A 23,673-nucleotide genomic window follows, 5' to 3' on the forward strand; every position below is an offset into this window, starting at 1 on the left:
TAAAAATTGCCCTAATCCGGGTAACTTACATTTTGCCTGGGCAAAATGACCAAATGAATAGTGTTCATTCATTTGGTTATATAGAAAGGTCCAATTGACCTGAAATTTTACCAGCAGTAAGCTGAGACATCGCTCTACAACTTTCATAAAGAAAACAAACCCAAATTTTGACCATAATATGTCCAAAAATTGACTTGCAATCAGTGTACAAAACCTATAGAATTGGTTCTGCCTAGAAAAATCTAGAAAATTGTAATCTAGCCAGTTATGGTATTTAGACCATAACTTGAATTACAAAACTCCAAATGGAGTGATTCAAAAAAAGAAATGTAACTAGACACAATAAGGAACAATTTTCACGAAGATAATTTTGTCAAATTTTTACTGTACAAATGACCAATGGAATAGTAAACTCAGTGCTTGAAATCTAAAAATTGTAAATAACTAACACTAAGCTTTGAAATGGTATTGGCAACCAATACTAATAATTTTAGAATGCAAAATGTGGTATGTTGGGGATATTAAATCTAATGTACCTATTGTCTATGAAAAAGTCAACATTTTAGTTGACTAATGAAATGAATAGTAATAATTAAACTTCAATTTCAAGAATTGTGCAATTTAAAAGTGTAACATACCCTAGTACACCTAGTAAGATTGGTTTGGATAGGTTGGTATGCCAATAAGGTTCAGTTAGCAGTACTGCACATGGCATTATGCCATTCTGTAATTTTATAGCTTTTAGCCATTCTGAAATTATGGTGATACTTGGCCTTGTGCATAATATTTATTACAGCTTATCAGCTGTTCTGTTACACACCGGGAGATACATATGTGATCGATGGTGTGACGGCCCGAGGTACTTGATACCCAAAGGCGCTTTACTGCTTATCCAAATTCAATCATCCAAAGATAGGTTACTTGGGCAACCAAAAATGAAAATTGATAAATTTAATAAAATAATGAATATAACAAGTACCAAATAAATAAGACTACAAATAATTATCGAAAATTTATCTGCATGAGACATCAATATATTCACTGCATATTTATTTCCTTTTAGTTCTTTTTATTTTATTATTGACACCACTAAGTATTATTGCTTAGTGCGTTACTTTTTGCCATGCGTAGGTTCAGGAGAGACTGACACAGAGCCCAGTAGACCACAGACTGGGTGATGCCGTCCACAGTTCTGCATAGTGTTTGTGTCACCTCACAGACTTCAGTGCATTGGTAGGACACTAGGTCCCATTTTGGTATTTTATAATTAAACTTTTATTTTCTCATGTATAATTGAGACTTATGTACTATATTTTGGTATTAATGTAAATAGTTGGAATTTGTATTTATAAATGAAAAATTGAGTATTTATTTATGATTTGTATATGATTATCATGTGAAATGAATGAATAAGAAATGGAAATATTGTTGAGAAATATTGAGACTTTGTTGATATAATGGAGTTTGGGAATGATTGAAAACGTATTGGAAGTGTTTTTCACAGGTTCCGAAGAACTATTTTCTCCATTTTTAGCCGGTACTCTGCTGAATTTTCTATAAAATTTTTGAAACCTCAAATAAATTTATAATTTCAATAAATGACTCAAATGAGATAAATTTAACAAATTGCACTTCATAACTATGAAAAAGATATATTAAGGAAGAATATAAAAATCATTGAAATAAAATACTGTAATACCCCTATGTTCGGTAGTGCGTTCTGCTGTCCCGGTGACCAGTGCTGTCCGGACAGCTAGGATGCCTAGAACCACACTTCAATATGAGTGAGGAGACATAAAATAATGAAATACAAGAAAAGAAAATACAAGAAAAACAAATGAAAAATCATAGCAAAGAAATGTAACCAAGTTAAGCGAGCCGAAAATCCTAGCGATGAGTGACCGCACCGGGAAGCCACGGCGTGGACCGTTGACTAGCCCTGGACTGCGGGGAACCCTGGAAAATATTTTTAGGACTTAAATAGACCCTTATTGAAGAATAAATATCATTAGAAATATCAAAGAAAAATTAAATAATTAGTACAAAGAAAAGTGAGAAATCGAAAAACAGACAAAACCCGGTGTTACCGAAAAATCGGGAATGCAACCCGAACAGGGGCATTATGGTCATTTGACATCCCGAATTGTCTTTTGACCTAAATCTCCATTAAAAATAAATAATATTACACTTAGAAAATAAAATGAAAAATTAATTTGGTGGTACCTAAAGTAAATAGTGAAAATTAAAGGTTAAATGTGGAATAAGTAAAAGTATCATTAAACAAATACTATCCTAACACTTAGTGGACCACTAAGAATTTTAATATGGATTAAAAATGATCATAAGTGGGCAGATTTCTCCCACTCAAGCATCATCTTCCTCACTTGAAAACCATCCATGCCGAAATGGAAGATTTGGGAAACCACCATTGACGTTTTCATGCAAGCTTGATCCACCCCTCCATTTCAACTCCAATCACTTAGGTTCCTTCATGAAAGTTTGTCTACACATCATAAGAAAGAGCTTGATACCAAATTTAAGAAGTTTAATCAAGGTTTGGCAAGTTCCAACCATAAGGTAAGTTTACACTTTTGAAGATGGCTTTGTTAAACTTTGTGTACATATTATGGGTGTTGGTTTTGTGAAGAAAATTTTTAGGTTTGAAGAGTTATTGAGATGTCCATTTTAGACAGCCATGGAGTCATGTATTTGATGAAATAATTGTGCATATAATTGATGGGAAATGATGTTGGTTATGGTGATTTAATAACCTAGTGAATTACTTCATATGTATATGGTGATTCTTGCACTTGGATGGGAATTGATGAATTGTAGGACACTTTAGTGTTGAGGAACAATTTCGGCAGCCTTAGAACTCTTGGATAAGTGTATGTATTCATAAAAGTATTGGCAGAATATTGACCTTGAGAGTTGATGGATATGTGTATAGATTGATTGTGTAAGTATATGTAAAGATTTGTAATGGTTAGGTGTTTATGTGATTGTACTTAGAACTTTGTAAATTTGAGTGTTAATTGGTGTATTGAGGATAATTGTAATCTGCCCAAAGTGATGTTAATGTAAAGTGGAATATGGTTTTGGTAATGTACCAAAACAGATTTGGTAGGGAAGTAAACATATTGCAAGGTAAATGTGTCATTGATGTATGTTTAAGCAAGGTAACTAAAGGCAGTATACATTTTAGCCTATAACCTTAAATGTGTAACCTCAATTGGTATGAGACCAATTGGAGGTGGAACTAGGCACAAAATGTGCCAACTTTCATTGAGAAAGCATACCAAAATTCTGCTTGCAAGGTGACATAAGAAAATGACCAATTCGGATTAGGTGCAATTAGGACCTGAAGAATGACCAATTGGGCAGCAGTGAGTGTTTAGGCCATAACTCACTCAAAACAGGTCCAATTGACCTGAAATTTTAACCATGAATAGTTAAGACCCATACCTACAAGTCTTATGAAGACACCAAAGCCCAGAAATGACCAGAAGCAAGTCAAAAAGCTTGCACAAGTTCGGGTCCAAAAACTGGCCGAACCAGAGTTGACCAAATTGACCTAAAATTGACCTAATTTGATACCGTTTGACCAGCAATAGTATAATGACCATAACTTGATCTACTTAACTCGAAATGACCTGAAATTTTGCACCGCGGTCCATAAGACATAGATCTACAAGTTTGTAGTTTCGACCGAAACCCGAAAACCGAGGAAACTAGGCCGTCCGGCTAGGTCAAACTAGTGTCCCAGAATCCATCAAGTTGCATTAAAATGCACTAAACAAGGAAACAAGTTTGGTAAAACGTACCAACCCTAAAACCCTATCAAATGTGACATATTAATGACACTAAAACCTAATTTACCTAGAATACATCGAGGGTCGATATATTGGGTGATTAAGCAAATAATAGCTTTCAGTGAATTAATTACCAAACATTATCGATAGAGACAATATAAATTAGTACTGAAACACTTCAAATTGTGTTTCTCAATTACTAAAGACTCAGGGAAAGGGAAGGAAACACTGAGTCCAGACCAGGAAGACAGTCATCAGAGGTTTGTGCACAATAGTTATTTCTTTTGAATTTTTCAATTGAAATAAATTATGATTTTTGGTATGTTATCGTTTTAAATTGTGTTTGTGCACAACAGCTATTTCTTCTGAATTTTTCAATTGAAATAAATTATGACTATTTTGTGTGTTATTGTTTTAAATTGTGTCCGTGCACAATACTTTTATATTCACTGCTTTTACTAGCAAATTTATTTGGAGAAATGAGTTATGAATAATTTTTGATTGCTTTGTTTTTGAGAATATTATTTGGAACTTATTGTGTTGCCAACTTTGCAAATGGAAATTTTGAGATAAAATGTGATTTATGGTTTGTATGAAATATTGTGATTTGAAATTGTTTTGATTCACATTTGGCATGACACTGTTACTATGTTCCTCCTCCATTTATGGGGTGAGTGTGATATTCCTCCCTCTTTGACTTATCAGTCTGGGGTGAGTGTGATTATGTTCCGCCCTCTTTGACTTGCCAGTCTGAGGTGAGTGTGGATGAGTACTCATTATTCAGCTAGCTTCCTCCCTCATTGATTTCGATTATTGGGGTGAGTGTGTCTTGTCGTGGTGTACAACACGGCATGTACGGAAAAAAAAATTTGTGTCATGGATTAAATTGTGATATTGATTGGCAACACTGTATTCTTCAGTTATTTGATCAAATTGTGTTATTGATTTGCAAAACGATATTATTCAGTTATTTGATCGAATTGTGTTATTGATTTGCAAAACGATATTATTCAGTTATTTGATCGAATTGTGTTATTGATTTGTAAAACGATATTATTCAGTTATTTGATCAAATTGTGATATTGATCGGTAACACTGCGTTATTCAGTAATTTGATCAAATTGTGTGTGAATTGGCAATACGGTATTCTTAAACTATTTGACTAAATTGTGTTATTATGAATTTTGATAATTTGTGAATTGGAGTTTAAATTCCTTATGACATTCATTGTCTTGAATTTAACTATAGTTTTACGTATCCACTATTTATATGGTTTATGAATTGTGATTTAAAGTTGTATTTGGTTAATGTTGTGCACCACTGAGACATTGTCTCAGCGATAGCTTTTTATTGCTGTCGCAGGTAGACAGACAGACAGGGCAGCAGACTAGGCTGCTAGTACCTCCAGCGAGAGATTTTTTGGGTATAACGAGTATACCACTTTTTACATTTTGTACTGTAATGTATGACCACTGTATGTACATATTGTTTTGGTTTGAGTAGTTGTAAATTCAAATTGTAACTTGAGGTTGTAAAATAATTATGAGTTATTTTGACTTGTAAAAATTGTATTATTTCCTATATCTCAGCTTTTGAAAAATCACTATAGATTTGAGTTGAGAAATATGTTGTATTGAGAAAAATGTTGGAGTTGAGATTTGAAAAATTATTAAAGTGCTTTTTACAGGTTTTCTGAAGAACTGTTTTATCCAAAATACAGATGGCATTTTGCCAAAATTTTTACAGAAATTCCGAATAATTCAAATATGTTAGTTTTATCACTTCAGCTCAAAAAGGTTTTTAACACCTGTAAATAGTGCTCACCACTGTAAAAGCTGTAAAAGAAGTAAGAAAAGTTTTTAAAATCCCTTGTAGTGTATTTAATGGGTTATCAGTAGATGGAGTTGGTAATTCATTAGGTATACTACGGGATCATGTTACGCCTTACAGAGGGGTAGGGTGTGACAAATACAGTGTTCCGGTATATTGTGTGACATATCTTATTCGGCTATACTGTATACGGGTAAGGGGTGTCACATATATAGACATTGAGGGCCTGTTTGATTTAACTGTTGAATACAGCTGATAACTGATGATAATTGATTTATGTTAAGTGTTTGGTAAAACTATATTTAGCTGCTACTGTTGATATGTGAAATGACTAATAAGGATATATATTATATAATTTATTTTATTATTTAAATAAATATAAAATTATATTATATTATATTATATTATTTATTTTATTATTAAATTAAATATATAATTATTAAATTAATATATTGTATCATTTATTATATTATTAAGATAAATATATAATTATTAATATATCTTATAATATCATTTATTTTATTATTGAAATTAGAAAATAATTATTTAAAAAATTAAATAATTTTAAAAATATAGATAAAATAATAAAGTAATTATTATTACTAATAAAAAAATTTATAATTAATGTTAAGTATTTAGATATAAATAAATATTTTATATTTTATATTATTAATAAAAAATTTTTTACAAAGTTGAAATATGTTAATTAAAATGTTAAAATTATAAATAAAAAAGATAAAAGTATTAATAATATTAATTTTCAAGTTAAATAAAAAATGATAATATGATCAAATAAAAAATAAAATCAAATCAGCTATCAACTGTAGCTGATGAGTACCATATCAGTTGCTCATTAGCTATCAGCTTTATTTTTTTAAGCTTGTCAAACACTCTAATTTACCTGTTTGGATATTTATCAACTATTAACTGTACCCAACAGATGAACCAAATACCTCTGAAATAAAAAACGGAAAATCATTTCCTTTATTTATGCTTCCAAAATTCATGATGGGAATTAATATATTGAGATTATCATATTTTAAAGTACCCAAGTAGGAATCTCCATCTCCTATGCACATCATCCCCAATATCATATATCCAAACACACTAAATGGTATCATCCATTAATTATTAATGAATTTCGGTATAAGGGTCCCATTCATACAATTATCCTTCCATAACATCAAATCTAAAACATCACCCTTCATAAAAACAGAATGAAATGCAATATCAAAATTTAACCTCACAACTGGCATGTATTGATCCATGTGATTATCAAACAATATAACGGAGAGAGGTCAAGAACACAGATGTATAGTTTAAATTACTACACAATGGCAGGTTAACTTTGTCAAAAACCAAATAGATATAAATAAAGTTGCAAATCAAATGGAGATTAATAAATTAATTAGCGTTCAATTATTAACAAAAAGCAAAACGAAATCATTTCCCACAATACAATTTTATATGGAATAGATTGAATTTTCTCCTTAAACTCTAACAAATGTAAATGCTGAAAAGAGTATGATGAAATGAGAAGAGGAGACAAGGTGAATCTTCACAGATGGCTTCAACGTGATGGGTTGATAACGGATGAACTGCTGACGATGTGGAGGGCACTGTTGGTGTGAAAGAAACTGCCTAAAGGAGGAACAAACAATGCGAAAATGAATCTGATGAGGAAAAGAAATGATGGTGTAGAGAGATTTAAATGGGATTAATCCTGGAGTTCTTGGTTGTTGAGTTTGCTATCCCGTCTTTTTTTTAACAAACCAAAGCCTCTCAAATAGAGAACGATGGGTGTTGATTTTTTTTTTCTCTTTATTTTAGGAGAGAGGCTGATTTATTTTCCAAGAGAGTTAAAGGGAGAGAGAGAGTTTTTTCATATAGAGAGCTTAGGGAATTAACAAAAAAAATTAATTTATCATTAATTAATTTTTATTTAAATTAATTTTTATCCTTTTCAGCTTCTTTTAAAATTTAAAATGGGAGGATATCCCACACTTAAAGGCTAAAATTAAGATTTAATAGAATATTTTCCTCTTTCTAAAAAAAATAAGGAAAATAAAATTAAAGATAAATTAAAGATGTGAGGTAAAAAATAAAAATTAAATCCAAACAATTAATCTCATTTACTTTTAAATTTCTCTTTTTTAATTACATGACAAAAATATAATTACTGTTTGAAATTTAAAATTAAAATTAAAATTTGAAGAAATGAGGTTAAAAACATAGTAAAGATTAAGATCAAATTGTCAACTAAAATTTAAACCAAAATTCAAAACAAATTGATTTTTCTCTTTTTCACTTTTATTTTATTTTATATTCTATTTCATTTTATTTTTTTAAATTTCAATTAAATAAATAAAATAAAATTACTATTTGAGAACTAAAATAAAAAAGGAAAATGAAAAGAAAGATTAAAATTGAAAATGTCAAATAAAATTGAGACTGAAAATTGAATATGAAAATTGAATATAAATTGATTATTTTTTTACTTTTTTATTTTATTTTTTAAAAACATTATTTTAGATCTGAACAAAATATAATATTTATAACTGTAAAATATATATATATATATATATATATATATATATATATATATATATATATATATATATATTTTTTTTTTTTCTCGATAAAATTTTGTTATGGTAACTCTCTTATTAGACTATTAAAAAAAATAATAGCATTGGATATTGGCTAAATTTAATTACCAAATGAAGCTAAGTGTGCTTCTCAATATTTAACCAATCTAAATATATCTTCAAATAAAAATAATTATTTATATATTTAGCTTATAAAGTTTATAATTAAATTATTTAATAGAAAATTTAATATTATAAGAATATCTTACACTCTTAATTTACACTATTTTTTTTCAATAAAAACTTTCTTTAGATGACTACCATAATTAAAATGTAAGAATAACAAGTCTCCTCCAAATATTTTTAAAAATTAGGAGTAATAATTTTTTTTTTATCCAAAATATTAAACTAAAAATAGATAGTTGGATGTATACCATTGAATTTGAAATGAAACATCAAATAGATAGTTAGAAGTATGCTCATAAAATTTCAAATTTAAGATATTATTTAAGATAATAAGTAGATAATTATTTAGTTTTATTGTTTTAATGTTCATAGTGAGGAGTATTCTTGATATAGTTTTTGTACACCAAAGCTAATTTGATTTTAAGGGCATAATCCCCTTGTAATCTTAAAATAAATTTAGGTCATATTTGAATGATGTAATCAAATTATAATGAAATAATAATTGTATTTCATATTTAATTACATTATTTTTGTAAAACAAATTGATGTAATAAGAATGTCAATTATATAATATAATTAATTATACTTAAAATAATATAATAATTATTACATACAAAAATAAATATAATTATAATTTTTTATTTGGATTTTTTCATTTATTATATCACGACTATCATTTACCCTGTTACCATTGCTACTTATTACCATAATCACTATCACCACAATTATCTTATTACCATAATCACTATCACCATCATCACTACTAATTGACTACTGTTTTCACTATTTAGTCACTGACATTTCTACAATCACTCAGCTACTATTATCATTACCATTACTTCACCTTCCTACCATCTTTACCTAACCACTATTGTCGCTGTTGCCGCTACTATTGTTACTCGACTGCTAATTACTGTAATCATTATTATTTATTATTAATATTATGAATAAATTAAATATTAAAATTAAAATTACCATTATATTACACAATTTATTATAACTTTACTTAAAGCTATCAAAGTCCATAGTAAATCTTAATGTTCTAAAAGTCAAAACTAAGCCTAACACAAACCTCATAAGAACATAACACAATATAAATAAGATATTCAACCATTATGGCCTGTTTAACATTATTGTTGAAACTTTTGTTGAGAATATTATTTTTTAAGTATGCTAGTCAGAGAGTATTAAAAAATAATTTAAAATTAAATTTGATAAGTTTTAATTATAAAAATACTAAAATAACAATACAACTTTTTTCAAACTATTTTTTTAATAGTATATGAAATTGTACTTTTATTTAGATAAAGCACTTTGAGTCTTTCAAACTCAATACCAAACAGATCCTTATATCTAGAAAAAAGTTTAACTTAACACTACACACACACATGTCTCATAACTAGTCTCATCTCAACCCTTAAACCTATATAACCATCCAGATTAAAATAAATATAACATAGTTAATCTCATTCCATAGCACACATGTAATATAAAAAAAAAATGTTGATGAAAAATGTGATTTTTGAATATTCATTTCTTTACTGGATGCAAAACCCCCCTCCTTTTAACGGATCGAGTCAAGTGAGCATATATTGAAGCTAGGGGACAGGTCCATTACGAAATTGTTACTATAATATGTCTTATAAAAAATTATTATTTAAATAGGTTAATTAATAGAAAAACCAAACATTTTAATTAATTAATTAATTATTATATTCAAATATTTTAATTTTTAAATCATATATTCTAAATTTAGGGGTAATTACATTCAAATCTCAAAAATTTTAGGTCATATTTGATATGATGTAATTAAAGTTGTAATATAATAGCAATTATGTTATATATTTAATTATGTTATTTTATAATACAAAAAAATTTGACATAATAAAATGATAATTATATAATATAATTAATTATATTTAAAGTTATATAATAATTATTATATACATAAATAAATATAATTATAATTACTTTTTATTTACTTGTACTATCATTACCATTATTTTCTGGCCACCTCTGTTGGTACTATCATTACGCCTACTTTATCACCACAGTTACCATAGTTATTACCATTATAATTACTATTATATTACCATCAATGTTATTATCATCACTTGACCACTGTTATTATCATTTAGTTATTGTCACCTCTACTATCATCACTATCTAACAATTGCTATCGCCACAGCTGCCACCACCACCACTTAGCTACCACTACTACTCGATTATCAATTACTACAATCACTACTACTTATTATTAATATTATAAATAAATTAAATATTAAAATAAAAATTATCATTATATTAAATTATATTACTTAATTTTTATTTTACAATTAAATAAAAAAATATAATGACAATTATATTACATTATAATTTTAATTATATTACATAATTAATTATATATATTAAATTATATTCTATTAAACATAACCTTAGAGTTTTTTTTTATCCATAAATACATTCACAATAAAGTATTTTTACTACTTTTTCTTATTAATATCTGTTTTTTAAGAGAATAAAATTTAAAATTTTTCAAATTAATTTTGAAGTTTTAACTATAACTAGTTATTAAAACTTAAAAATTAAGATATATAATATAAAATTAGAACATTAGGATATAATTATTTATTACTAAAAATATTTTATTTTTTTATCTAATGATAAGCCTTTTAAAAAAAGTAAGACGTATTACGATATTGTTAGTTATTTATAAGACATATTATAATAACAATCTCGTAATGGATAAACTCAATTAATGTTTTTGTTGTGTGTTGAAATCTTATCAAATATCATTTTTAATTAATTATTTATAAATAATATTTTTTATCGATAAATATTAATTTAAGAATTGTCTCCAAATTTTAATATATTTTTTTCTTGGATCTCCATTAGAGCAAGAATGCTAAGCCAACTCTGGTCTCCTCAGTACTGCCGTCATACTCACGAAATAACACGAATCTGTTTTCCGGATCGCTGACGTGTACGGCCCAGATTCAAACTCGAGCGTATACTAGATTCGCATAACATCGCCTCCTTATAAACTCCTCCAATCAGGCCTTCGTTCTTCAATTAACGAGTTCTTCTTATTTTTTTTTATTATCAGAGAAAAAAAAAACCCCTAGACCTTTAAGAAATTAAGTGTTAGGTCCGATCTGAATGTCTTAAAAGCAGATCTGAGATCAAAATCTGAAATTTCAAAACTTTCGAACGCAATTCGGTGAAATTGTTATAATCTATCTGGCTTAATATCAGATCTTGGAGAAAAGAAGGGAAAACCCCTAATTTAATCTGGTCAAGTGTGTGTGTGTGTGTGTTTTTTTTTTTTTTTGCTTTATTTGTAATATATGGAGGATTTTTGGAAGTAGATTTGTTTCTACTTTTTGTTTTTTTATTGTAATTATATATTTATGTTTATTGTTGGTGTTGGTGTTGGTGTTGGTGGCGGTGGATCTGATTGTTTCGCGAGGAATAATAACTTTAAAGAAGAAACCCTAGATACGATGGGCAAAGATGATGAGAATTTAAAGGCGGAGGATGTGGAGGAGGGTGAAATATCCGATACGGCATCAGTGGAAGAGATCAGTGAGGAAGATTTTAATAAGCACGAGGTTAAGGTTGTAAAAGAATCGAAACCCAAAGACGGTAGGATTTGGACGATGAGAGATCTCTACAAGTATCAGATGGGAGGAGGATACGTCTCCGGCTTGTATAATCTTGCTTGGGCACAGGCAGTACAGAATAAACCTCTAAATGAGCTGTTTGTCGAGGTTGAACCCGATGAGAATTCCAAGCGATCGTCGCCGTCGTCGTCTGTGGCGTCTGTTAATAGCAATAATAACAGCGGTAAAGAAGACGAGAAGAATAAAGTGGATAAATTTGTGATTGATGATAGCGGTGATGAAATGGATGATAAGATTGTGGATGTTGAGAAGGAGGAAGGTGAATTGGAGGAGGGAGAGATTGATTTGGATTCAGACCCAGCTGAGAAAACTATTGGGGAAATTAAAGAAGGGCTTTCGAATAGTGATGAAATGAATGTTGATTACTTGCACGTTGAGTCCAAGGAGAAAAATTTGGAGAAGGCGGTGAACTCCATTCGTGAAGCTCTGGAGAGTGTGACTGTCATTAAAGCAGACAAGTAAGCGATTTGTTGCTGATGTTTTAATAATTGGGTGATGTTTTGAGAGTGGAATAAAGATTACACATGTTGCACTTATTAAGTATTGGTTTTTATTTGGTTTATTTGTTGTTAGATCATTTGAGGCAACTTGTTCAAAACTGCGCAACACATTGGAGAGCTTGCGGCATGTGGTTGGGGAATGTGATATTCCCACAAAATATCATCTTATGCAATTGTCATTCACTGCTATTCGAACTGTTAATTCGGTGAGGCACCCATTATTATTCAAGTTTTCTACATCCTTCTATGAATATTTGTCATGATTTTATAGTTTAAGCAAAAGTAATGCTATAGTATTCTTTGAGTTAATTGCAATGCTTGTTGCTGCCCTCTCCAGGTATTTTACTCCATGAACCATAAATTAAGGGAACAAAATAAGGGCGACTTTTCAAGGTGTTAACAATAGTAATGCTCATTGTTTTCTTTTTATGAAACTTTTAACATCACCAATAGTTTGGTAATTTCTTTTGTTGCTCTGTAACAGGTTTCTGTCCCTTGTAAATAGTTATGTCCCTCCTCTTTTCTCCCCTGAGCAGGTGAAACAGGTATAGTTAATGTAACAGCAACCTTTAGTTTTGTTTCTCTCTGTGGTTTACTATCATCTGGGAAGATTCTTCTGTCAGCTGAGTAAGCTTAAAAATTGTATCTGTTTCCGCAGATTGAGGTCATGCTTTCCTCTTTGGATTGTCCTGGTATTTTGTCAAGTTCTACGTCTGGTGAAAAAGAGGGAGAGACATTGATGTCCAATGAGGTGAATAAGAAGGATGATGATGTCTCAGCTAATAGTTCAGTTCATAATTTGACAACTACAAATAAATTTCGTTCATTTGCGGATTCTTTAGTTAATAATAAGCCAAACATATCATTAGAAGCTCCAAAAACAGGAGTATCTACTTTTAAGAGTAGAGCAGTTTTGCTCCCATTGTTAGACCTCCACAGAGATCATGATGCAGATAGCCTTCCATCACCTACACGGGAAGTAGCACCACCATTACCTGTACAAAGAGTTTTAACACCTAAGGTGGTGCTTGACACTGAAGATTCTAGAATGCATCCATATGAAACTGATGCTCTCAAAGCTGTTTCTAGCTATCAGCAAAAATTTAGTCATAGCTCATTTGCAGTGAATGATAGGCTTCCAAGCCCAACTCCTTCAGAGGAATCTGGTGATGGAGATGGTGATGTAGGTGGGGAAGTTTCTAGTTCATCGACTGTTGGCCACGTTAGACTTGGAAATCCACAGATTTTAGGGCAAGCAATTGCTTCTGCTGCTCCTCCTCGCCCTGATAGTTCTAGCAAGCAGGGAGTTGTTCCTGCTAAAAGTACTGCATTGGTGAGTTCTGTGCCTGGTTTAGCTGCGAAAGCCTCTGCAAAGAGCAGGGACCCTAGGCTTCGATTTGTTAATTCTGATGCCAATGTTTCAGACCAAAACAACCGTGCTGTGCCAGTGGTGAATAACACACTTAAAGTGGGAGGAACAATGAACTTAAAAAAGCAAAAGTCTGTTGATGAACCTATTCCGGATGGTCCTTCATTAAAAAGGCAAAAAATTGCATCGGAAATTTCTGGAGTTGGTAGGGATGTGAAAACCATGATTGGAAGTGGCGGTTGGTTGGAGGATACTGATGTGGTTGGACCTCAAACTTTGAATAGAAATCAGTTGGTAGAGAATGCAGAATCTGATCCCAGGAGAATAGATAATGGAGTAGCTTGTCCTAGTACTGTTAGTGGAATATCTAGTGTGAATATTAGTGGAAATGAGCAATTACAAGTTACAGGAGCCAGTGCTGTAGCTGGAGCTGAACAGGTCCCAGTGATGAGTGCTAGTGCAACATCTCTGCCTGATTTATTGAAAAACATTGCAGTGAATCCAACAATGTTGATCAGTATACTCAAAATGGGACAACAGCAGAGATTAGCAATAGAGGCACAGCAGAAGCCTGTTGATCTTGCTAAAAGTACAACACATCCACCGAACACAAATTCTATACTGGGAGCTCTACCTGTGGTTAATGTTGCTCCCCCACAGTCCACAGGGATTTTGCCAAGACCAGCAGGGGCACTTCAGGTTCCTCAATTGGCTGCTTCGGTAAGTCCATAGTTGTATTCTATTGTTGAGCATCCAGAATTGTGATTATGTGAAGCATGCACCTCCAATGAAAATTGTTTGTGTTATATGCCTATTGGTTAAAAATCGCAAGCTCCTTTGATGAGAAATATTTGTGTTTTATGGCTATGCTTTTAGAGTGTCTGCTTGATCTTGAAACAAAGGGATTTTTATAGTTACACTTTTTACTTGTTTCCCAAAAAATATCATCTCAATTCGAATGTTGTTTTAATTATTATCCTTGGGTAGTTTTTTTTCTATACACTGCTATTGAATAAAGTGCATAAGATATAGCATGTTGTATGTGATATTAAACAGTTAAAAAAATTTTGACAATGGCTGCTTGTAACCATCTGAAAGGCTTGTTTTTCGTGTTTGACAATCCATTGCAGGATGAGATGGGAAAAATTCGTATGAAACCACGGGATCCTCGTCGTGTTCTTCATAATAATACACTCCAAAGGAATGGGAGCTTGGGGTCTGAACAGTTCAAAACAAATTTAATCTCTACATCAACCAGCCAAGGTACCAAGGAAAATCAGAATGTGCAAAATCAAGAGGGTCAAGTGGAAATGAAACCAGTGCCTACCCAATCTCTTGTGGCGCCAGATATTTCTTTGCCATTTACGAAGAGTTTGAAAAATATTGCTGATATTGTGTCTGTTTCCAATGCATCAACTCCACCTCTTGTTTCTCAGAATCTTGTATCTCAACATGTGCGAACTGTGGTGTTAAATTCTGAGCAGCCAACTGGAATTGGTTTACCACCTGGTGTAGCATCAGTAGCTCCTCGTTCACAGAACACATGGGGAGATTTTGATCATATCTTTGAAGGATATAATGACCAGCAAAAAGCTGCTATACAGAGAGAGAGGGCAAGAAGGATAGAAGAACAAAAGAAAATGTTTGCTGCAAACAAGCTCTGCCTTGTGTTGGATCTTGATCATACACTTCTTAATTCTGCCAAGGCAATTTCTTACTGTTGTATAGACAGTTTTTTCCCCCTTATTTTTACCTTATTTTTAGGGTAATATTTGAGGGAAGAGTTAAAGTTTATTAATTTATTATGACTCTTTTTTACTTTTTTCAGTTTGTTGAAATTGATCCTGTGCATGATGAGATCTTGCGAAAGAAGGAAGAACAAGATCATGAAAAACCACAGAGACATCTATTCCGCTTCCCTCATATGGGAATGTGGACAAAATTGCGTCCTGGGATATGGAATTTCTTGGAAAAGGTAGTTTTAGACTGGAAACTTCTTTTGGATCAAGTGTTTTTTAGCCCTCAAGTCATATGCAAAGCATTCTAATGCATTCTCTTTCTGCTTTTTAGGCTAGTAAACTGTATGAGCTGCATCTTTACACAATGGGGAACAAGTTGTATGCCACAGAAATGGCAAAAGTTCTGGATCCTACGGGGGTTTTGTTTAATGGACGAGTTATTTCCAGGGGTGATGATGGGGATCCCTTTGATAGCGATGAGAGGGTTCCCAAGAGTAAGGATCTTGAGGGGGTCTTGGGTATGGAGTCTGCTGTTGTCATTATAGATGATTCTGTGAGAGTCTGGCCACATAACAAGTTGAACTTGATTGTTGTAGAAAGGTTAGCATTAGGACAACCGCTTAGTTCCTTTAATGCTCTTATTTTTTGTTTGGTTGCATTATCCCCATCTTCATGTGGCCATTTACCTATACTTGTGGCAGGTATATATATTTTCCTTGTAGTAGACGCCAATTTGGTCTGCCAGGGCCTTCTCTTCTTGAGATTGACCATGACGAGAGACCAGAAGATGGGACTTTGGCATGCTCGTTGGCGGTGAGGCAGTAGTTCTCCATCCCCTGTGATTTTCTTACAATTGATTAACTTTTCAAGCCCTTAAATAATTTATTTTTGCCTGAAACAGGTTATTGAGAGAATACATCAAAACTTTTTTACTCACCCGTCCTTAGATGAAGCAGACGTTCGAAATATCCTTGCATCTGAGCAGAGGAAGATTTTGGCTGGCTGCCGAATAGTATTTAGCAGGGTGTTTCCTGTTGGTGAAGCCAATCCCCATCTACATCCACTCTGGCAGACAGCTGAACAGTTTGGTGCTGTCTGCACAAACCAGATAGACGAACAGGTCACTCATGTAGTTGCCAATTCACTTGGAACGGATAAGGTATTGTTACTTGATTTACTTTGCTGTTTGGCAACCTTCTAACTGGGGTGAGCCTTTGTTTTTTTCTCTTCACTTCCTTCTTTCTCTCTCTCTCTGGGTGGATAATATTAGGTTGAGCTTTTAAATTGTCTAGTGTGTTAAAAAATCTTTGTACTTAAACAGGTGCCGATAAATTATTGTAATCAGCTGTGATTTTTAACTTTTGTTTGTCAACTCCTACTTCAAGTCTGTTTACTTCCTTTCATTGTTTTGCCTTTTTCTTTTATTTTGGGTTGGGTTTCTTAATGACATGGTAAAACCTCGTTATGCTGTTGGTGAAAATTGACTAGTAAAAAGTTTAGCAACACTTCAATTTTTTAGTTCTAGGTTGGTGTATGATATAATTTGTTTTGAACAGGTGAATTGGGCTTTATCCACTGGACGATTTGTTGTCTACCCTGGGTGGTGAGAATCTTTCCTATTTGTTTATTTTGCACTTTCATGGACTGCATTTCTTTCTCCCTCTTTGATCACTTGTAATGAATGCAGGGTGGAAGCTTCAGCTTTGCTATATCGGAGAGCAAATGAGCAAGATTTTGCCATTAAACCATAACAATCATAACCCTTCTGGTAAAATTAAGACCGGATAAATATAACATCAAGTTCTAGCTAAAGTTGGAGATGAGTCGGGTTGTAATGGTTGGGGGGTGGAGTAGATATTGGTCGGCTTAATTTGGACAATATTAGTTATTATAACCTCCAATTATTACTAGTGGGTTCGCCTTCCGTTTGATTTGGATCTACTAATGTGCTGAAGAATTGGAAAGAGGGTTCTTTTAAGTAGAGGCACATGTGGATTGCAGGAGCCCCAAAATTATTCAAAATATGGATTCTGGGTAGGTTATGGAGAGCAAAAAGAAGCGATAAGAGGATAGTTGATCTCCGTAAACTATGGTGGCATCATGTGCGGAAGTTTACCAAGTCATGTGCTAATGGGAAGTGTTGTGGTTAACATGGATGATCAAGTGTGAGTCTGGATGTCCAAAAGTGAAATAAACAAATGAAACAGCAGCAAAATAGTGAGAATTTGTGGAAGCAGACAGATACAGTTGTGGAAGTGGGATGGATAATGAGAGCACAGGAGGGTGTGGAGATATAAACCTAGGTAGTAAAAACAAGCGCCTGATCCAGGGAAGGAGATTTTTCTGAGTTAAAAGAATATTGAAGTTAAGGAGGAACATTCTTAGCGAGGAGTAATTGTCAATGCGGTCTTTGGTTGCTCCAAATTTTTCCCTATTTGGATTGATTCCTCTTAACATCAGTGCCAGGGCCATTCTATTGGAATTACCCTTGCGACCATTTTATTTTTATTTCTTCTATTATCCTTTTTTCCTTCAAGATGAAAATTGGAAAAAAAAAATAATTAAAAGGAAAAAAAAAAAAAGTGGAACTTTGAGCTTAAGTGTTATTGTATTGAAAATGGTTGGATGTGGGGTATGATCATATGCGTATAATTGAAGAAAAATTTGGCAAGGGATAAGAAAGCGACGGTACGAAAGTCGAAGTGATATATTAATATTAAATTGACCAAATTGGTAATGACAGATGGAGGATTACCAAATGATTATCAACCATATGTCCATTGAATGGATTGCGAATTGTTGAATTGACAATGGAAATATGCTCCAACGGATTCACGTGATTCTGAGTTCCGTCCGACTCTTGAGGTCCAGGAATAACGAGGTTTTGGAGGTTACAGAATGGTTTTAGGAATTTGTTGCCAAATTTCCTTCTCTTTTGCCTTTTCTTTCCACATTTGATAGACTTTGTGAAAGCATCATAAAGGAGGATTTTATGTTATTCATTTATTCTTAACAATATAATTAATTTTTTTTATCATTATAAATAAAATTTTTCTGAATAACTAATTAATTTTAGTTGTATAAAAAAAATATAATATAACTTTATTTATAAAAAAAACTCATTGTTTTAACTGAAAAATAATGAGAGAGTATAATTTTTGTTATAAAGGGAAATAGTAGAAAATAAATTAAAACTATTTTTCAAAGTTTTATTAGAGAAAAAGATTTAAAATTTTCAGAATATTCCCGATTTTGACTAAAGCATTAAATTGTGTGTATTATTGCAGTATTTTAGTTATTTGTGGTGATTGTTGCCAAATGATACTAAATTAAATTAGAGAAAGTATAATGTAGTCTTTGAAGTTATATTTGATTAATAAAATAGTTTATTAATTTAAATTTTATATTTAAATATTTTTTATTTATTATATGAAATATATTTATAATATAAAATATATTTTATATTTATTTTAATCAAAATTTTATGTAAAAAATATTTTTATTAATTAAAATATATTTTAATATAATAAACAATTCAAAAATTACATAATAATAATAAAGTAATCACAAAATAATAATTTTTTTTTTCAATTATAAATTAGGCAAAGTAATCACAAAATAATCATACTATAAATTTTTTTTCCAATTGTAAATTACCTAAAGTTAATTTTTCCAACCGTAAAAATAATAATTAATTTTTTTAAAATTATATTAATTATTTATCAATTTAGAAAGATTAATATATTTGACAATAAACTGACGATGACTAGAAAAAAAAAATTGTGTAATTACTTGGTGTAATTGATAGTTAAAAAAATTTACAATGTGATTATTTTATGATTATTTTATTATTATATAATTTTTGAATTGTTTATTATATTAAAATATATTTTAATTAATAAAAATAATTCTTTAGTATAAATTTTAAATTAAAAAAAATAAAATCTATTTTATATTACAAATATATTTTATATAATAAATAAAAAAATTTATGTATAGCTATTTTATTAATTAAATAAAATTTTAGGAATTATATTGTAATTTATTATTAATTTTTTCAAATTTAATCTAATTTTTTAATTACACTTGTAATAACTAACTAAGATTTTGCTATAAAATAGTATAATACATTTAAAGGTTTTTTTTTTTAATTTTTTTTTAATGTAAAAGTGAACAGCCTCTTAACGTTGTAAAGGAATATTAATATAATCATCTCTTAACAAAATATCATGACCATTGAATGGGTAATAAGACATGGCTCGTTACATATATTTTTTCTGCGGAGGAGGAGGCTAGCTAGGGTGTTGTTTGCTCTACTGGAATGGAGGTAGATTATCGGACGATTGTGTATTGTTTGACACCAAGGTAAGCGATGCTACGACAAATCGGGTTGTGGAGAAGATTGGATTTGCCGGATTGCGTAGAAGATTGGACTGAATTGAAATTAATGGGTTTTATAGAAGTATTTGGGTAATTGGGTTTTGTGGAATCCATATTGTGTTGAAGTTGATATACTGTGCCAATACTTCCAGTTTTTGCATTTGAGTGTTTCTGGCAGAGTGTATGGCTCGTGGCTATTCATGGCGGCCTATGCTAGCCTGAATTATCGTGCTAGGACTGTGTTATGGCCTTTGCTATAGAATATTGCTGCTAATGTTTGAGTGGTGTGCCCTTTTGTTTCTCATATAGCTTGCGTTCATTTAAGAAATAGGCCTATTTTACTTAATTTATTTCCACTTTTTGGTGGTGGTAGTACCCTTTCTACCTCCTATCAGCTTGGTTGTTAGATGAGAGGTTTGCTAATTTTGTTCGTCGAAATTGGACCATTTTCTCATGTTACGGAGGATTGATTCGTCAAATTTATTTATAAAAATAAAAAGTAATAAGTAAATTAATATTTATTTTAAATTATAAATAAAAAAATTAGTTAAAATAAATTTAAAATCAATATTTATGATTTAACTATTTATTTTAAAATTATTTTTTAAATAAATAAAATATTATATTATCCTAATAATTTTTAAAAATATTAATAATATTAATATAGTCTTCATTTTAATAATTAAACACTCATTTATATATAATTTTTTATTATTTTAATAAATTAAATTACTTTTAAATATATTTTAATCTAATAATTAAACTATCTAAAATTTATTTTTAAGTGATTTTTACTAATAATTAATTAATTAATTTTAAATTGACTTATAAAATAAAAAAATAATTAAAATAAAAAATTAAAAGTAATTAAATCAAATAAGCTCTTAATATTTATGTCATTACTAGTAAATGAAAATATAATTTGCCTAGGAGAATTTTAGCTGTCAAGAAAGCGCTTAGTCTCGCTTGGAATCTTTATACCTGCATAATGTGGATTGTCATATGAAAGATCAATTGAATAGAATACTGTAGAAAGAAAAGAATCGTTGTTTTGGTAAAGTCTAGGGTTAAATGGATTAATGATGGAGACCGAATTCGATTTACTTTCATGCCATGGCAGTGGTTTAAATCAAAACAGAAATAATAAGATGAGATTGAGAAAGATTTTGGGGGATATATATAAAGCAGTAACGTATTCCTAAGAGTTTGTCACATGATATTTTTTTTTATGGTGTTGTTACATAACTAACACATGATATTTTTTTTCACAGTATTGTCACGTGGCATTATCTGTTACACATAAATCATATAATTCAACTCAATTCAATTAAACCTTTATCCCAAAGATTTGGGGTCGCCTATATGAATTCGCTTTCTCCACTCTAAACGATTTTGGATTAAATCCTAACTAAAAAATGTGTAATACTTCTAGGTCATGTTGTACTACTCTCCTCCAAGTCAATTTAGGTCTACCCATTTTTTTCTTTCTTATTTAACTGGAGCCTCAGTATGTCTATGCTTCACATGATCAAACCATCTCAATCTCCCTTCTCTCAACTTATCTTCAATTGACACCACTCCTACCTTTTCTCTGATACTCTCATTACGAATTTTATCTAATCTAGTATGACTACTCATCCATCTTAACAGTCTCATCTCTGCAATTCTTATCTTAGACGCATACGACTCTTTTAATGCTCAACACTCACTACCATATAACATAGCCGGTCATATGGCTGTACGGTAAAATTTTCATTTCAACTTATTGGAAATTTTACGATCACATAAAACTTATGTGGCACGTCTCCACTTCAACCATCCGACTTTAATCCTATGACTAACATCCTCCTCATAAATAATTTAATAGTTGTTTTAATAATAAGTAACTATCAATATAAGATAATTTACAGTATATTAATATATTATATATATATATATATAAATTATTTTTATTATAAAATATTTATTAAAAAATTTGAGAAATAAAAGTAATAAAAATAAAATTTCAAATGATTAATAAAAAATTTAAAATATTATATTATTTTTATATATTAAAATTAAGAAATATATATATAAATTAAAATTATTAATATTCAAATTCTCTAGTTTTCTATATGTTGCACCAGTATATAACAGAATTGCTTTTCCAACAACTGCCCAGTGCTACCCCTTTTTTTTTTTTTTTTTTGGTATCAACACAAGTTGGTGTCCACTCCTCCAAGTTTAACAATCATTTCAAGGCCTCATCCCATGTTTCTTTGTTTGGTTTGATCATTCTTTTCATTTGATATTTTGCATGACCCTTCCCCACTAAACAAGTCAGATTTCCATGGTGGAAGCAGAACGTGATTTCTCTGCTTCCTTTTCATGGTGGAAGCAAAACGTGATTTCTCTGCTCCCTTTTCATGGTGGTCTAATAGCCATTATCGAACTCTTCAATCTCCATGGCTTCAAGCCGCTCTGTCAGGTTTATTTCTCTTTTTCTCTTCTGTCACTTGTTAGTCATATCTGGTTCAAGAATGCAACACTAACTAATTGTGGCAATCTACAGATTTGGATGAGAAGATTAAAATTATCGTAAATCTTATACAAGACGACGGAGATTCTTTTGCGGAAGTGGCTGATCAGTTCTATAAGAGAAGACCTAAGTTCTTGATCAAGATCGTGCAGGACCTGCACAACTCGTATCTCTCCTTTGCTGAAAAATATGACCAGCTGAGATCTGCAGAATTCGTTCATGCTACGCATTTGAGGTCAGCATCTTCTTCATTGAAGCCCATAAATAGTAGCAAAGGAAATACCAAACTAGAGGATCATCACCACACAAATCCTATTCATTTCAACAAGAAGATTCTGACCCTGAAACTGAAACCTCCACCTTCGACCAGGATGCCTCGAATGAGCCAATTTCAAATGAACGGTGTAACAATTTGAAGATGGAAGAACACGAAGATAGAAATCAAATGAAGGCAGGCAGGCTGAGAAAGATTATAGATGATATTGAATTGAATGGAAGCACTGGTGCTGAAACTAAGCAAATCTCGCGTCTCCAAGCTCAAGGGGGCTGAATTGCTCTGGCAAGTTTCAGAGCTAATCAAGTTGGCCTTCACCTATTTTGGACATGGTTTCAATTTTATTTTCTTTGGTCATGAATTGAGCAGAATTTAAAAAAAAAAAAAAAAACCTGATGTTTACTCTTATTTATAATAATAAAAAAAACCATTAACTAACATTTAATAGTTAATTGCAAGGCGTATATCCATTTATTCATGCTTTTTATTAAGGTGCAGTATCAATCAGCAACCGCCAACCGCACCTAAAATTTTCACTCTTAGCCATAAATGAGTAAGCTGCATATTATTGAAAGGCTAAACTCCACATCTATAAAGCAAGGAAAAAATTGGGGTAATTTTAATACCCGTTTCTGAGTTTGCTTTATATTTTGCTGTTATCTTTTAATTTTAATTTATTACTCAAAAAATTTTTTAATTTCAAAACTCTCTCTAAGTAAATATAACAGATTTTCAAAATTTTTTTATGAAGGGTAAATTTTTTTTCCTTTTCAAGAAAGATCATTATGATAATA

General features: G+C 30.8%; 2 protein-coding genes across 2 annotated transcripts; both read left to right on the forward strand.

The window, feature by feature from the left end:
- Positions 1-11,475: 11,475 nt before the first annotated feature.
- LOC110651825 (RNA polymerase II C-terminal domain phosphatase-like 3) lies at positions 11,476-18,307 on the forward strand. The gene is made up of 12 exons (XM_058146965.1): positions 11,476-12,557; positions 12,673-12,805; positions 12,937-12,992; positions 13,084-13,144; positions 13,258-14,688; positions 15,099-15,674; positions 15,797-15,943; positions 16,039-16,307; positions 16,409-16,520; positions 16,609-16,866; positions 17,264-17,310; positions 17,395-18,307. The coding sequence occupies exons 1-12, from the start codon at positions 11,827-11,829 to the stop codon at positions 17,456-17,458; spliced, it is 3,885 nt and encodes a 1,294-aa protein (XP_058002948.1). The 5' UTR covers positions 11,476-11,826; the 3' UTR covers positions 17,459-18,307.
- A 3,964-nt stretch (positions 18,308-22,271) lies between these two features.
- Positions 22,272-23,312, forward strand: LOC110651823 (protein NETWORKED 3C). The gene is given in 3 exon segments (XM_021807262.2): positions 22,272-22,554; positions 22,639-22,925; positions 22,928-23,312. Coding segments are annotated over 3 exon segments (615 nt in total). The 5' UTR covers positions 22,272-22,454; the 3' UTR covers positions 23,156-23,312.
- The last annotated feature ends 361 nt before the right edge of the window (positions 23,313-23,673 follow it).

This window comes from Hevea brasiliensis, chromosome 5, assembly GCF_030052815.1.
Source record: "Hevea brasiliensis isolate MT/VB/25A 57/8 chromosome 5, ASM3005281v1, whole genome shotgun sequence".
NCBI lineage: Eukaryota > Viridiplantae > Streptophyta > Magnoliopsida > Malpighiales > Euphorbiaceae > Hevea > Hevea brasiliensis.

Coding starts and splice junctions, on each gene's coding strand:
- LOC110651825 (XM_058146965.1), top strand. CDS start 11,827: ATGTTTATTGTTGGTGTTGGTGTTGGTGTTGGTGGCGGTGGATCTGAT. Junction 12,806..12,936: donor CTATTCGAACTGTTAATTCG/GTGAGGCACCCA, acceptor TGCCCTCTCCAG/GTATTTTACTCCATGAACCA. Junction 12,993..13,083: donor AATAAGGGCGACTTTTCAAG/GTGTTAACAATA, acceptor GCTCTGTAACAG/GTTTCTGTCCCTTGTAAATA.